The following is a 16631-nucleotide window of genomic DNA, read 5'->3' as shown; positions in this document are numbered from 1 at the left end:
GGACCTGCTATTTGATATGAACACGCTGTACAAGAGAAAAATTGTAAGGACAGGTTGGGAGTCAAGTATATCCAGCAGAATTTTCGTCCCATGCTGCGCAGCTTTGCTCTAATATAACCGATATATCTCTTATGGTTACCGAGGTCACCACTTTCCAGAAATGAACATTCTGTAAGGTACCTACTTCATTAACGTCTCTTCTTATAACATGAACTTCTCATTTTGCTGAAAATGGAACTAAACAGATCTGACATTTATTAGATGTCTGTCTGGAGCTCGAGAACACTTGGAGCACGTCTGCATCCCTTTATTAATAAACTATGTGTCAGTTAAGTTGAGAATATGCAAATTCTCTGATAAGGTGCGTCTGCGGGGCGTCAGAGGTTGAGATTGAGATTAAGGAAAGCAGCAACGAGTTTCCCAAATATTCGTTTGCATCTCCGACGTTTCCGGAGTCGAATGGATTAGGAAGGTTGTTTCATTTAATTTGGCAGGTGGTTGACGCTAAACTTATTGCACTGACTGAATTGCTTAAATCAATTTGTCAAGTTGGTTATGTTATATCAAGAAATTTAAATTTGGTAAATCCCTCTAAGCGACAGCGTGTCTTAATACCCGCCATCCTCATTGTCGTCATATTTCCACCTTTGCCCTTCTGCTTCTTTTCCCGCTTTTACCTCTCCCGTCCTAATCAGATTACGGTGAAAAAGACGGATCGCACCTGCTGCAGAGACGGCGATATTTTTCATAATTACGGGGCCCTGACTGCAGCCGTTTGTGTCATTTTTCAGCTTAACTTCCTAGAGAGCATTAATCACCTTTAGCACTAGGAAGGTGTAGGTATGTGGTCCACGAATCGGGTCCTTTATTTCCCAGATTGGGATATTAAACCGTGAAGTTGCAGATCAGGAAAAAAATCGTTACTTACCTCAACATTTTATCTGCATTGTCGAACTTGGGTGAAGTTTCCCGGTTATAATGATAATTCGATTGTCTAATTGCGATCAGGGCGTGTTTGTCGGGAGGCACGTTCTTTTCTCTGATTCTGTAGTGGCATGTGACGTTTCTAGGATATATTCCCGGATAATTAGGAGACTGTATCCGACAGTTTCTCTTCGAACAACCTGAAAGAAAATAAGTTTTTGATATGGCAAATGTAACTTGATGTCATGTGTAAAAAGAATAAAAAAATCGCTAAGAGTATGTAAAGAAAGCTTACATAACATTTCAGTATATCGACTTTAAAAGCAAACTTTAGACCACCCCACCAATTTATTTGAAGAAAAAAAAAGGTATTTACTGAAAACACAAAGTTATATACACCCTTAGAATATTTTTATTGTTGTGCAATTTATATTTCAGAATTATTGAACATTTTTCATTTTACTGGTAGCAACACGCTCCCCTAGCGGCGGATTTAGAGAGCGGAATAATTTCCAGCAAATTTCTCTTTCACATTTATTACGATAATTAGTCCTACGATAAATATTTTAGACACAACAGTATTTTCACTTGAGAATAATTTTATGCTAAGAAAAATTTCACTGGAAACTGTGAAATCAGGCCACCCTACTAATAGACAGTTCTGTCATTTCTTTATAAATTAATTTAAAATAAATTTAATTTCTTCAGTGTTGAAATAAATATCTACTATTGCCTATTTTATTTTTTTCAGATATAAAGGAAAAAGATAGAGGAGAGAGAGAGGCGTGGTTTTTGGAAAAAATTTCCTTTGGACTTGAAGTGAAAAAAAATTGTATTTTGTCTAGAGGACCCTGAAAGACGAGAAATGCTCTTAAAAATCGGCCCAGATAAAGTCTCTTCTTCTCCAGCCTTCTTCCATCCTTTTTTGGACATAGACCTCTCCGTGTCTCTTCTACTTGTGTCCACCTGTCGGTCTTGTGCCATCCGGAACCAGCTTCGACCTACTTCTTCCTTGATATGATCTTTGTGGCGTACCACTTCTACTTCTCGTTGTTTCGCGATTATTTGCCACAACCCTGATGGTCCATTTTTCACTGTTCTGGCGTGCAACATGTCCTACTCAGCTCCACTTTGGCCACTCGTGAGATATTACGTCTGTAACTATGGTCCTTCTTATAATTTCTTAATATCTCACTCTATCTCTGAGGGAAATACATTCTGCCGGAGTTGTCAGCGGCAGAATGTATTTATCATAGACCTTTCGTTTTAGGTTAATTGGGATGTCAGTATTCTTAAGTATGTCTGTAAGTTCACCGAAAACAGCCCATGTGAGTCAAACCCATATAAACGTATTCTTTGACATTCTCAACTATCTTATCGCCTATGTGGATATGAGCATTGTTAGGGTTTATTGTTTTAATACCTTGCATTATACCAACGATTCGCTATTCTACCATCCTATAGATATTTGTTGAGCAGAGTCTGTAGGATTTTCTTTATCTTACGTTTTCAAAATTTCAACATTTCCACTCTAATATTGTCTTCTCACGGGCATTTACCGTTCTTTATTATGCGCAGAGCTTCTCATTTTTTCCAGGGATATTTCTGGAAAATCTTGTGAGCCCACCTTGATACAACTATACCGTGTTTGTGTTATATGCATTCCACTGGACAGTGTTGACCTGAGAACTTTCGTGTTTTTTTTTTTCGATTGTGCCTCGTATTACTCTGGTTCTATGTGATCTCATCACAATTGGCTTTCCGATTTGTTAAGTAATTTGTGATTTTTTTGTTTCTTTTTCCAACTCTTGTCGTTGTTTTATCATTTGCATGGTGGTTGTGCTCAAATTTTACATCTAACATCCTATTTGCCGCTACGTCCATGACATCCTTAAATACTTGGTTGATATTCCACTTTAGTCTCCTTCGACTTGTTTGCTTAGTTTAATGTGCTTTTTTCCACTGTCTCATTTGGTGGGATTTTATTAATTATATCTGCAACACTGTTCACAACTTATTTGTTCAAATCATTTGGTATAGATATATTTTGCTAACACATAAAAAGCCATATCACAAAACAGAATGGAAATGGGACATTTTTCACTAGTTTTAGGGCAATTTTCGACATCCTGATGGCGACTGAAACCTTAGCTAGGTCCAAATAACATTGTGAATATCTTCAAGCGTAACTAAAGAGTGTGGCAATTTGCCAAAACGACGGTTCATTCTTTACAGCAAGAAATAAACGTCTAATAAATATAAGAATTGGAATATTTTGCTGGAACAATGATTTTACGATTTTGATTCAGTAACTTCTCTGAAGCATGGAATTTATATAAACTTAGTAAAGAATTTCATTAACTTTTAGCAAATAAATAGAAAGCAATCATTTACATTTTGAACCTCATTCACACATTTTATTAGTGCACAACATGTTTTTTATCTCTCTTTCAGCAGATGGAGTAAAGTGCCCTTAGAAAAGAGGTTCTGCCTCATAACGAGGATACTCAAACAAGAAGAATTATCTCCATTTGTCTCTCATATTACCTTTTCTTAGTAAAATTAAATATTTGTGATTCCTTTACACCGGACAAACCTTTACGTTAAACACTTTTTCACTTTTTTCCAAACTGGTATTGTTACCACATCTAAAACATTAAACAGATACTGCATGTACTAAAACTAATTTAGAAAATCATTCGTAGAAGAGTTAAGCCTCTGCACAATGATTAATTAAATTACGTTTTGCATATAAAAGCAACTGGATGAACAAAAACCGATGCAGCTTTTAAAGTTTCATTTCGTTTTTAATGCAATTTCGTATGCACACAACAGCGACCTACTCCAGTTTCATGTTGTTCCCAACTTAATCGTGACGGAAGACAACAAAACATATTTGCTACGTAAATAAATTATATGACATCTTTCCCGAACAGAGTGTTATTTTACGACACAAATACGACACTATCCTCATACAAATGTACGCCCTGCAAGTTGATACATATTCGCTGTATTCGTTTTACTACTCAAATAGATTTTGATTGTCTTGCCTGTTTCGAGTTTATATTTGTATGGATTAGAATTAAGTTGCTCCGGTTATAATGTGATCAAATCTAAATAGCTGTCTGGGTTATTTCCATTATAAGTTTGTGTCAATTTGAATTTGAATCTGTAGAAAAATTGTAACCCAATAACGGTATTGAACAAACATTTTTTTATACAAAAAGATTTTTCGACGTCAAAACAGGTTTAAATTATATTTGCTTGTCTAAACAGTTAATCCAACAGTTCGTACGAGAAACGAGTCCCAGAAGAATCTTTATTTTCCAGCTCTAGCAGAACGAGTATAATATATCAAAGGTATAAAATCGTGAAATATTAAAATAATTTCCAAGTATGCAAATCTCTTGGATACTTTGCGAATGTGAAATAAATGTGGAAAGGACGAATGTTATTTCATCTAGCAATTTACTTTTAGAGGTAGGTATCAAATGAGTTCAGTTTATCATAGGGAGCGCAATTATTAAAGCCAAATATGTATTTTCAAAAGACCTCCACGCTAACAAAGTGTTACATTGTTCCAAGCGGTTTCAAGGACCATCTCATGAATAACGAATACGTGGACCCCGACAGAAAGGTCGTAAAATAATACTTGGAAGCAAATATGGCTCATTGTTTATTTATAAGGCCATTCTTTACTATACCAGCTTTTTGTGGTTACATATCAACGTTAAATTTTAGGGAATGACTAGTTATTTTATTTTTTATACAGCAAAAGTTTAATGGAAAATCTTCTGCATCTGCATCTTAAGACATAAGAGAGCGTTCGGCATAAGGACCGTTTGTAAGAGGCCTAATAGACATTACAAGCGTTTTTTCTTTTAAAACCGTAACACTATACATTACTAGGAAAGTGTAGTAAAACCAATCCAATTCCTTCACTTTGAAGGTACTTTTGCTATAAAGCAACCTACCTCAAACTCTTCTAAGGTTCTAGCACTGGTCCCCTACTCTAGTTTACCTTACCTATTGCTCAAGAATCACTATTTGTAATTAAAGTGAAATATACGTGATAAAATTGACAATAAGAAACTCCAGAACTTCGCAAATCCCTCAACCCTATTGTAAGGTCTGTAGTTTGATCGCATAAAAAATGGCAGTTTGTATGTGTTTGTGTATTGGTAAGGCAATTTGAACCTTATCAATACACTCTTTGTACCTAAGATTAGGGACATTAAAAAATAAGTCCTTTTCCACTGCCAAATTACCTACTTCAATACAATGAACATGCAATCCACTTATGTCTTTACTTTCTAGTAAAAATTCTTAAGGCAGGTATAGACTACAGAACGTATTATACATAATAAAAGCAAACATTTTTACCTTCCAGTAAGCGATCGCAATAACTTCCGACACTGAGTTTGCCCCTGTAAGTCCTCTGGGTTTGGTTTCCGTAACGGAGCTTGGCGTCCGACAATTTTAGGAACTTGTACGAAAGTTTGAATTCGAAACCGTAGCCGGAACTTTGCTGCGAAAAAATGAAAAAAATATGTCAAAAGTTATTACCAGTTCTAGGAGAAATTTTTAATTCCCATGTGTTTTATGGCGGAGATAATTTAATTCTAAAGGTTTCGCTTTGTTGTAATAGTCTAGAATGGTAAAGTAGGTTGGCTAACTAATTAGAATTCATCTGGAATTCGCTAAATAGTCGTGTATGTAAGGGTTTTATTCTAACCCACTGACTAGCTGTGTATCGATCGAATACCAAGGCGAGAAAAGAGGAATAGTGAAATAATACAATTACGCAATCTGTCCTACATTCAAATGAAATGCCAGCAGACCCAACATAAAGGTTTATCAAACACATTACCTGACAAATGCCGGTCTTACGGGCTTGTTTTCTGATAACAATTTGGTTTTGTTCTTATTTGTCTTTACGTAAACAAGCTAGAACATTTTTATTAAATTTACTGGAAATAATCAAAAAATGGGATAGCAAATAAATTTGAAAAAAAGTATTGTTTTTCTTTATCTGATGACTTGAATCATGTTTTTGAAAGTTGCAATAACCGGGTGGAACTCTGGTATTGTCAAAAAATATGTAAAATTGGGTCTATCACCATTTTGCGCAAACCTGTAACATGTGTTTCAAATGTTCTGTAATAAATGCTCAGAAAGTTGACGATTAAGAACCATGTACTTTTGTGCAAAATTATTTAAACACGGTATTTAAATGCTGGGTTATTTTAAATGTCCTTGCTTTAAATTCAAAAAATTCTTTAGTTATTTTGCGCAAAATACCGGGACTAGAAGGAGTACACATAAAAAAAATGAAGTTAACACTTATACAAGGTGTTCCACTGGAATCTACCGCGGTCCATATTTCAAAAACTATAAAATCTAACCAAATCCGAATGCCAAAAGTTATGGATGTGTACTGTATTATACAGGGTGATTGATGGTCGATAGTAGGTTAGACGTTTAGGGAAAACGAGAAACGAAAATATTTTGAAAATTTGGTTATTTAGGTTATGAGTTGTGACACTTCCGGTTATATCGAAAGTAGACCTGAACTTTCTTATTTTAAACCTGATTTATTTTGAACCTGAACTATCCTTACCTTCTTTCCTTTCCTTTCCTTAATTTGAATTTTGGACTCGAATAACCAAATTAACTTTTACTGTAATACTGTTACGTGCAAATCCACGACTTATGTCTACTTGGCTGAGTTATTAAATATTACATCTGACATCTCAGTTTCTACTCACCTTAACCATGATCTTTATAGAATAAAATTGTTACGAAACAAGTTGTGAGTTGACACAGCTTTTCTATAATTCACGTTGACAAGGGAGTCTCATTCGGTCTGTCTATTATGCGGGACAGGGACAGATTACGATTGCTCCTATTTTTGGTAAAAGGTTATCACGTAATAGCCTACAAAGTTAACATGAAAAATAATAAAATTGTTGATTGAATTGAAAACTGTTGATCCTAATTGAATAATAATAACGATTGGAGTTTAAAACAGTGATTAGCAAACTCAAAACAGAACAAATTCTTAGGTAGAAAAGATATACTAGATATTAGTGGTAGACGACACGGTGCTGTGATCTTTATTTAAAATACTAATAGTTGCTAATTTGGAGTTACTACACGCCTCAAAGATAAACCTTCCAACAAAATCCTTGTTGAAAATGGCAATATTATACGTACTACTTCTATAAAACCTAAACGTATGTAAAATATTTTGCACTATCGAGCTGTGAAATGCGACCCAGCATGCTGTAGCATTACAAAACGAGAACAAACCAATGGAAATAAGACATTCGACCGTTTTATTGCTCGGCCACCGCCCAGGATTCGGGCCAAAATTGAATTTTAAAAAATATTTCCTTCTCTTGGTGCTTAGCACCGCCATTACGGTTTGCCTCGCAGGACCAGTAAACTTTTTATTGAAATGCCCGCATCGTAAAAGTAAATTTCCTATTTCAGTTTTGTCGTTCATTCCAGATTTTCAACAATCGTAGATTTTGTCTTGATAATGAAATGTTAATACCACTCCGGTTTGGCCATTAAATTGCCATAGTTTTGCTGGCTTATGTTCAAATAGCCAACGTAGTGTCTTTTTCAGCAATAAAGAACTATTTAAAACTGCGTTATTCGATTGGAAAGAATGAAGTCGGAACGAAATTGTCGCCAAGACTAAAACCGAAAACAGAACTTTTAAATCAAACTTTTGCTGTTAGTTCTGCAAACTTTCCGAACCAAAAGCTTAGAAGCTCAAAACTTTAATGAGATTTAAGTTGTTTTCTTTCCTATAGAATAAAGTTATCGAACTGAAACTGCAAAAATGATTATTTATTACTGAGTCACGTTGCCTATTCGTATTATCACGCCTTGGCTTGAAAGAAGCCAGTGTACGGAAAAGGAATTTGGATTGAACCGCATGCAACCATTAAAGTTTTAATAGTTACGCGGTTATATAGCGAAAAAATTCTAACCATAAATTATCTCTACCTATACAGATTTTGAACTTTATGACTAATTTTAAGTAAAAAAATCTATTTTACTTTTTAAAAATTCTCAACACTTTATGAAATATCGGAGTGCAAGCAGTTGCTAGGAAATAAATTATAGTTTTGCAACCATCAGCTGAAAAAAAAATATGATCGTCATCATCATTAAAACATGTTTCAGTAGATCCGTCACAACTCTTCGTTTAATAGTGTTACACTTTATCTGGTTATGTGGCCTTTGTAACACTGCCCCCCTCTTTAAAAGCTATTCGTCCCGGATAGCGTCATTCTGAAGGTTCCAAGATGGTGGATTTCTTCCTCTATAGGAACTTAGTCTCCCCACATGAACTACTTTCGGTTTAGATCTTAGTGACAGTTAAATTCGGAACACTAGGTCGTTTATTTTCTTTACTATTCGGTATGGTCCTTCCCATCATTGACTTTCCCTTGTTCCTCCTGGGTTGAACCAAACACACAGCCTCACCTTTCTTATAATTGCTACCAGCTGGTCTGTAGTCCGGTCTTATGAATTGTGCTTGATCCCTTCTTTTACGAACACTGGTCACACCGTTTACACCATTCCTCAACGTCCTTTCTGAAGTGAATCCAGTAAAATCCATCTATTATTCTAGCCAACTCTGGTTTACTCCAAAGTGTCCTCCTCCACGACTCTCATGTAGTTCTCCCAGCACACTATCTTTGCAGGAATTGGGCACTATTGTTTGGTAAACAAAGCGTTTTTTATCTAGTCTTTCCCATTTGCGAGTAATTAAGTTATCTCTCAGTTGCAGTACTGTTGGTCCATTCTCGAAATTACTTTCAAATCAGGATCTGAGCGCTGTCATTTTATTATGTCCTCCTTAGAAACGCTGCACTAATCCTCCAACCATCAGAAATTTGTCCTCTCTGGTGTCTTAAGACACAACTTCTTTACAATTAACTACATAACAACGGCCGAGGGAAAGCGCCAGTTGTTGATCTGCGCCTCTGACACCATCAATAAAGGTTTACACAGCAATGGTTTAGACACTCTTCGTGTGCTTGTGGATATGCTAGTCGAGTTAACCGCCCAACTTCACTCTCAAATTCTTATAGGGGATCTGATGATCATTGCAATTTACCCTTCAGTTGGCTTTGGTAGGCCGGTTTCAAGTGTTTGGTCCTATACCTTAGCACCAGCGCATTTGTAAGGGAGTAGTAGTCTCCTTGTTTACTCTCCGGCATTTTCTGGAGTATATCGAGAGCTTTACCCTGCAGTGCCATCACCAACTCGGTGGCGTTTTGGTGTTGAGTCCACCCATTAGCTATAGCAGCAACTTTAAAACTGTCTTCTGTATAAATCCCACGAAGATTCCCCAACAACTTTGGCACCTTACAATGTTTCAGCGTCGCATTCGGTTGAACTTTTGTCGGAGATATCTAGACTGGTTTCTTCGGTTCTTTGCGAATAGTCTTTACGGAAGATTTCGATCTGGCTACTAATTTGTCCAAATGTAGTGTCCATTTGTCTAAATTTTTCGATTTGGTGATCAATATGGGTTTTCAACTCTGACCGGGCTTTTTCCATAGCTTGAAGTATAGCTTGCTGTTCTTTGTTTCGGCGTTTTTCACCTTGTTGCTGTCGCCTCTCTTGTTCCTCTTTCTGTCGTCGTTCTTCTTCCTTTTGTTTTTCTCTCTGTCGTCGTTCTTGTTCTTCTTGTTTTTCCTTCTGTCGTCGTTCTTCTTCTTGTTTGGCTCTCTGTCGTCGTTGTTCTTCCTCTTGTATTTCCCTCTGTCTTCCTTCTTCTCGCTCTTGTTTTTGTTTGTCTTTTTCAAGTCGTCTTCGTTTTTTTCAACTTTATACCACTCAAGCAACTCTTTAATTTCAGCCATTATACATACTAGTATTCACTATCCACGTAGAGAATAATTCTGCACTCACTGATCCCATTTCTGACCCACTTATGGGGCCTTTGTAACAATAGGTTTTTCAGGACTAGACGAATTCCAACACTTCTGTGAATATCTGTGGACTTATTACGTAGAAAAACTTCTTCCATGAAATATTTTCATAAAGTACAGCTTGGTAATAACAACATTTTCGACATTTTTATAAATTTACTGACTGATTTTCCAGTCGGAGATAGTTTTCCTGGGGATATTTATAGTTTCTGGTTTATTTCCATATAAAACCAATATTTTGTATTATGTTTACAAGACAGAAATCACCCTACAAGTTTTAAAATGTTCTCCAATTTGGTCCAATAACCCTTTCTGCATAATTTCCATTTCTACATAATAATTCTGTTGACAAAGTGACAGTAAACGACTACGTTTTTAATTATACATGATGACAAAATCAACAATTTGCCTTTTCTGCTAAAATTGTTCCAAATCTGCATAAATATAGAGGGTATCCCATTTAAAAAAAAGTTGGTTTGGTTCATATATTAAAAACGATGCGCTCCAGAATAAAATGGATTAAATATTTGAATTCTAGGTTAAATTTTCTATGGTAGCATTATTTTTGCATAGCTAATGATAAATAAAATACGAGGGGATTTCCAAATTGTCATATTTTCAAAATCATCCTGTAGCTCAGAAACGGGAGCAGCCGTGAAAGACATGACTGCTCCATCGTTTATTTCACAAAAATCAAACAAAGTTTTACATGGCTGATCAGTCCTTAATCCAGATATACTGAATACTATACTACTGTTTTTGTCTTTTTTTAAATTAAAGAAATTAACGTACCCTAATCTAAAATATCCATTAACTTTCATTTATCTTTATATTACTGTATTTATAAAAAAATTTGGAGTTCAGTGCAAAGAAAAGTATTTGCAAATATTTATGTTTAAATTGCTCTTAAACCATCACCTTCATTAATAAACAATTTCTCTATAGTTAAGGTGAAAAACATGTCATAATTAAACAGTGGAGAAGGGTTTATGAAACATTACTAAGAGAAAGTGCCATGTAAAATATGTTCTTACCTGCTGTGGAATTTTATCCAAAACCAAAGTGATATTAACGCTGGAAGTCTCGCTATAATAAACGGTATAACCCCACGCACTTCCGCACCATTTTCCCCCAGATCCGGGCCGGTTCGCCTCTTTTATGGAAATATACCCTTCCGGGCATCCGGCCATGGTGAACGACTCAAAAGCTCCGATGGAGAAAGACTCGAACGACACCTGAAATCAAAAATTGTTACGTACAAAACGATGCTTTTTTGCTTGTCATTTTGTTTTGCAATTTTATTTTCACAACTTTTGTTAAGTTTGTTAATTCATTGAAAATAACTCTTTTGAGAATCATGTTGTTGAAATCGGGTGTGTGAATAATTAGTTAAGTGACCAAAAATTAACATCATTTGTAATAAAACTCACGGCCTCAATCACTCTATAATGTCTACTCCTTGAATCTTGAATTTGTTATCGCCGAAATAAACGTAAAATTACCGAAATTAAAAGGTAATCACGTAGTTTAGGCACGTTACAACGTAGCACTACGTGACCGGAATATGTTCCACGTCTAAGATGCTTCCCTTTTAAAGGTTCCGGTTTATTCTAGCGAACGTAAATGCTATGCACCACCTTATCTCTTATTTGGCCCAGTAAGTTTAAATCTTCTTTTTCGTATATTTTATTAATAGAAAGTCTACTCGTGTAATGTAGTTTGGCTTTCTGGAAGATACGCTTTCCGGTGTGTAGGATTCGAAGTCGCGTACGTCATTATCAGAACCGTGGGATTACCACCAGGACCAAAATGTTGGGCTCCGAAAGCCAATAAACAATTTAGTCAAATTAAGCTAAAACTTCCGAGTTTATGAAGTTTAGCAGCGCGAGATGAAATTAATATTAATTAGGAAACTTAATATTCGCTAAATTATGTGGCCAAAGGCGTAAAGTTCGGGCACTAAACAAATTAAACTCTTAAAATCTCTTAGCAGTTTCGGCTAATGGGTTTAATCGAAGCTTTATTAACTAGCGCCCTAAACTTTCAGCTGTTTGTCGGTTACGTTTCTTCGCGCGCTGATTTCCCACTTGAATAGTTGGCCGGGTTCACATCAAATAATGGTCTTTATGCTGTTTAGATCCAATTATTTTCCATGAATAAAAATTTATTATAATGATTAGCTCCTCAAAGTAATACATATCATTAATTAACTAAAGTCTATTCATGTTAAAGATGCACAAAGTTTGTTTAGTTTGCTACTAACTCTCGGACTACTACTCGGATTTTTAAGTTTTTTAAAACGGCGAATTGTTGACCACAAAAATGCGCCGCAACTTTGACTCCATTTAACCAAAATTGTATCCCTTACAAGCTTAAAAATCCCCATGATTACAGTGGAATGGTGAAAAACAAAAAAAAAAACCTTGTCAACAGCTCTAAATCTACATTTACAACCAATTCAAATTGAAACTCAGAAATGTCTGCTTGTCATATGTCAATGTTAATAACCATTCACAACCAAAATTTTAGTCAAGATTAAGTGCAAGTCCAATTCGAAATGCTGCAAAGGTTATTTCTGGTAAACACAGATTGTTCGTTTTCTGTTTTTGTGATCGATTTTTCCGAGTGTTAAGTAAATGCACAAAAGCACACTCAAATATACTAACAAGGTTTCCATGTCATCCATCCAAGCAGACATCGTACAATATTTGATTGTAAATAGTAGTTGGCAAAAAGAGTCAATACCAAATTGACTTACGACCATTTGAATTGAATGGAAATGCAGCATAAGCTGTTGATAACCGTAATTTGCTTTTTGGTTTTTTTCTATTTGACTGACCCAACATGACGTGTTTTTAAAATATTCATTTAAAGCTGCAATAATTGAGAAAACAAGGATTTAATAAGGTCAAGATCTACTAATTTAATAAAGTTTGACGTCTCTGGGCGTTTTCCACTATTTGGCAACTTTGATATTTATTCAATACAGCTCCAAGAAAGAAGATATTAGAATTCACGAGTCACTCGAACCCAAATTCCTCCAATTTTACTGATTATGATTTTAGTTTTTGAGTTTGTCTATTCTTCATTCTTCATTGCTGAAAAGATAAAACACCAATAGGTGCAAATATCAGTGGGAAAATTAGTATATTATTATGTTAATTAGATAGAAACGATTATTTATTAGACATCAATTTTATGAAATCTCTTTTCTCTCGCCATTTTCGCCTGAACAACCACGATTGAACTTATTGGACGTTCTGGAAGTTGTCGAAACCCAGAAAATCTTTTTTTTTAACGACAACCTTGTTTGCGTTAATTGACCAACTTAGACACAGTTCCACTCCATTTTTCCAATCAACTTCTAAATTCCTCCTCTCCTTTTCATTCCTTATTCCCATTTCCTCTTCGCCCTCCCCTTGGTTTTTCCGTTCACGAGTTTTCTTTTTCAAAACAATTTTTTTTAAATTTTAATTTGTATTTATATTTTACTTGACTGTATAAGTTGTAATTAAAATTTTAAGATTGAATAACTCATGTGTCCTGCATTGTTAGAAGACCTAAAACACTTTTAATAAGGTTATGAGTTTGTACGGTTTAATGTTTTGACTCGCCTCTAATTTGATCCAACCTTTGCAAGTTGGCTTATTTGTCAACTCAATTATGCTGCTTAATTCTTTAATTTTAATTTCCAGTGATTATTTTTATTTTAATGTTACTTGATTGACCTTTTAATTAGTTTGTTTACCCAGTAAATTAGTTATAATATGGCCCTATACTTGTATATTACTGTCAAGTTGGCTGTCTTTCTCCTCTTTGTCATTTGGGTAATTTATTTATTTTTGATTTTCAATTTTGTCAATATGTTTCTGCCCCCCAGTCTTCCGGTTCCTGCAATCTGCTTTTTGGCAACTGCCAGTCTATCAGGTTATCAGGTCATTTTTGTCGGTTTGCAAATTACTATTATTAAAATCTTCTAGCCAGGCATGTAATGGATCTTTGAAGCCATACAATGGTCTATATTGAGAAAACTGCAAATTAGTAAAGGTTCTCTGCTTAAATTCAACAATTCGACTATCGACATAGTCTCAGAGAACATGAAATCTTCACCAAAAGCTAATAATAACTATTTTTATCCATTAAAACATCAGCTTTCGTATATCTAACGTGAATTTAAACTAATTCTTTGCTGCGGAGTAAATTGAAATATTTGACTTATTTGTAAACAAAGCAATCATAAAATCAAGAGGTTAGGTTTGAACGAACTATTCTAAAATCCTCAAAAGGCTATGACTAGGCTATAACTAAAGGACACGTAACACATGAACCTGGTATTTAATAGAATGGTCGCTCAGATACGACTATTGCTTCAAACAAAAGTGATTTGTATGGTGTTGTAATAATACTTCTCAGATTTTGCCATCCAAAATATTTCTACCTGTGCCAAGAAATCTGCAAATTCGAAAAACTTAATATACTTTGGCAAAACAAGTCAAAGTCAAAAATTATTATTATTAAAACAGTTTACAAAGTTAAAAGTTGACATAAAAGAGTGGAATGACACAAAGAGTTGAAAGGGTCTACCGGAGATGTTAACTGTGCAGATTTGCTTGCGCAGGTTATCCTGTCTGTCGATTTTCAATCTTGCAAAGGTCCTCTGCGCAGGTTAAAAAAAACTGCCCAGGTCTACTCCTGCACACGCTCCGATCTACATGCGCAGGCGAATCTCTCTCATATCTCGTAATATCGAAATATCTCTCCGGTAAACCGTGTATGGCCGGCTTAAACGTCCATGTCCTTATCGGTCGTTTGTCTGTCATGTATTGTCTCTCTTGCACTTCAACTGATGAAAGAAGTGACGTTTCCAAATATTACACACCTTTCCGTGATATCACACATACAGCTTTTTTCAAATCAAACCAAATCAAACTGCTAATAAAATTTGATTCTAGTAGCATTCTCATTGGGAACACCCTATACAAGTATCAAAAACCGACCGAAGGTATTAAAACGATATCCAGCTTGCTGATGGAAATTAAATCCGCATAACGTTATTTCGATTTGAATTTGTAGGTATGGCTTAATATAACCAAGTAGATAACGTGCTTACTGACAAATGAAAAAAGCACTTCAGCTTGCAAAATACATTACCGGAAAAATCGTTTTTTGGATAATGTCAAAACAACAAAAGGAAATTTAAATAACGACACGATTTTTTATCGAGCAAGCCTCAATGTAGTGCTAGTTTGCTGTCATTAAAACCGATCCCAAAAATATCGTTTTCACTCTGCCAGAATAAATTAAAGGTCGCGTACATAAATTTTAAGCTTTCAATGCTAATAGCGTAGCGCTCTTGTTCACGATACGAAACCGGGTGGTTTGATTGTCTTTAATACTTTAAAAAACAGTTTTACTGACTGAATTATCACTATATGTCGTTTCCATTACGGGAACGGATTACCCGCTACGTTGCCTTCTTTTATTTATTATCGTTTGGTGTGTGGCAGCTCTGGCAATCAATATGTAGAAACCTGGCAATACCGCCCATTAAAACATAACAACCACAGAACATTAATATAAAGAAAAAGCATGAAATGCATGACTTAATAATGGAAACTAATCACATCACTCCCACGGTAAAATGCTTGAACCATTTGTCGAAAGCGAACTATATTTTATTAACAGTTTATATTTCCATAGGTCGCATGGTGTTCTAAATTTGTATCATTACTGTATTTAATATTAACATATATGTTAAAGACAGATTAATTCAAATTGATGAAATGACAGATGTAGCAAGTTCTCAATTAAAATGAAATGAATGAAATGAAATATTTTTCAAAGCATTTTGATGTATTACGAGGTATTTTAAGGCATTTTAAGAGCAAGTAGTTAATACGACAATTAAATTACCTGATAACTATTTTTAGTACCCTGAATATGGCTAGCCATATCCGCTTCAGTTTCTTCTTGTTATCCTAGGTTGTCAATAGTGTCAAATATCAAAATTCATGAAGCTATAAAATTTACTTGAAAATCCACAAAACCAGTTTAAACACATTTAGTTGTTCTTTACTTGTAAAACAGCAGAAGTAGTTGAAAAAGACTTAATTGTTTGGTACCTCTATTAGAAGAAGGGAACTTTTCCACTACACACAAGCTAAACTGTCTAAGACTGCTTCATTTCTCTGCAAAGCCACCCATGGTATTTTTAGCATTATTCGTCTATGCAACCACATTTCTAATGCTTCTAGCCGGTTGATTGTGGCAGCTTTCAGTGTCCAGCCTTCAGCTCCGTACAACAACAGCAAAGACCAAGTATAGCATTTAATCATTCGTTGTCTCAGCTTTAGGTTCAGGCTGTCATTACAAAACAGTGATCTCATCTTCTGGAATGTTGCACGGGCTGATTCAATCCTGCATCTAATTTCCTTATCCGGGTGATGCAGCATCCGAGATATTTAAAATTGGATACTCTCTCAACGTTCTGTCCATTTACCTTCAGTGACAGGTTGTGTGGTTGACGGCTAAACACCATAAACTTTGTCTTAGCAACATTTATATTCAGTCCCATTTCTTGTCCCACCAACAGAATTTATGAGGTTTTGGAGACCCTGAAGATCATCCCATAAAATAAACGGGCTTTTTCCTATGAAGCCTCTTTAAAGACTTTGTCAGATCATATTTATATATTTATATACGCCTCGTTGGATTTGACGTTCATCAGTAAATCTTCCATTGACTCGA

General features: G+C 35.2%; 1 protein-coding gene across 2 annotated transcripts in view; it reads right to left on the bottom strand.

Annotated features, from left to right (window-relative positions):
- LOC145727948 (uncharacterized) overlaps positions 1 to 16631 on the bottom strand; it is an 89933-nt gene that overhangs the window by 11532 nt on the left and 61770 nt on the right. For both annotated transcript variants that reach the window (XM_081977815.1, XM_081977824.1), the window contains exons 4-6: positions 10919 to 11119; positions 5308 to 5452; positions 929 to 1124 (exon numbers count right to left, since the gene is read on the bottom strand). In XM_081977815.1, the coding sequence (XP_081833941.1) occupies positions 929 to 1124; positions 5308 to 5452; positions 10919 to 11119 (542 nt within the window). The remainder of the gene's footprint in view (positions 1 to 928; positions 1125 to 5307; positions 5453 to 10918; positions 11120 to 16631) is intronic.

The sequence above is a fragment of the Ips typographus genome, linkage group LG1 (genome assembly GCF_016097725.1).
Source record: "Ips typographus isolate SLU linkage group LG1, UJ_Ityp_2.0, whole genome shotgun sequence".
Lineage (NCBI taxonomy): Eukaryota > Metazoa > Arthropoda > Insecta > Coleoptera > Curculionidae > Ips > Ips typographus.
This window is presented reverse-complemented; position numbering and strand designations above follow the sequence as displayed.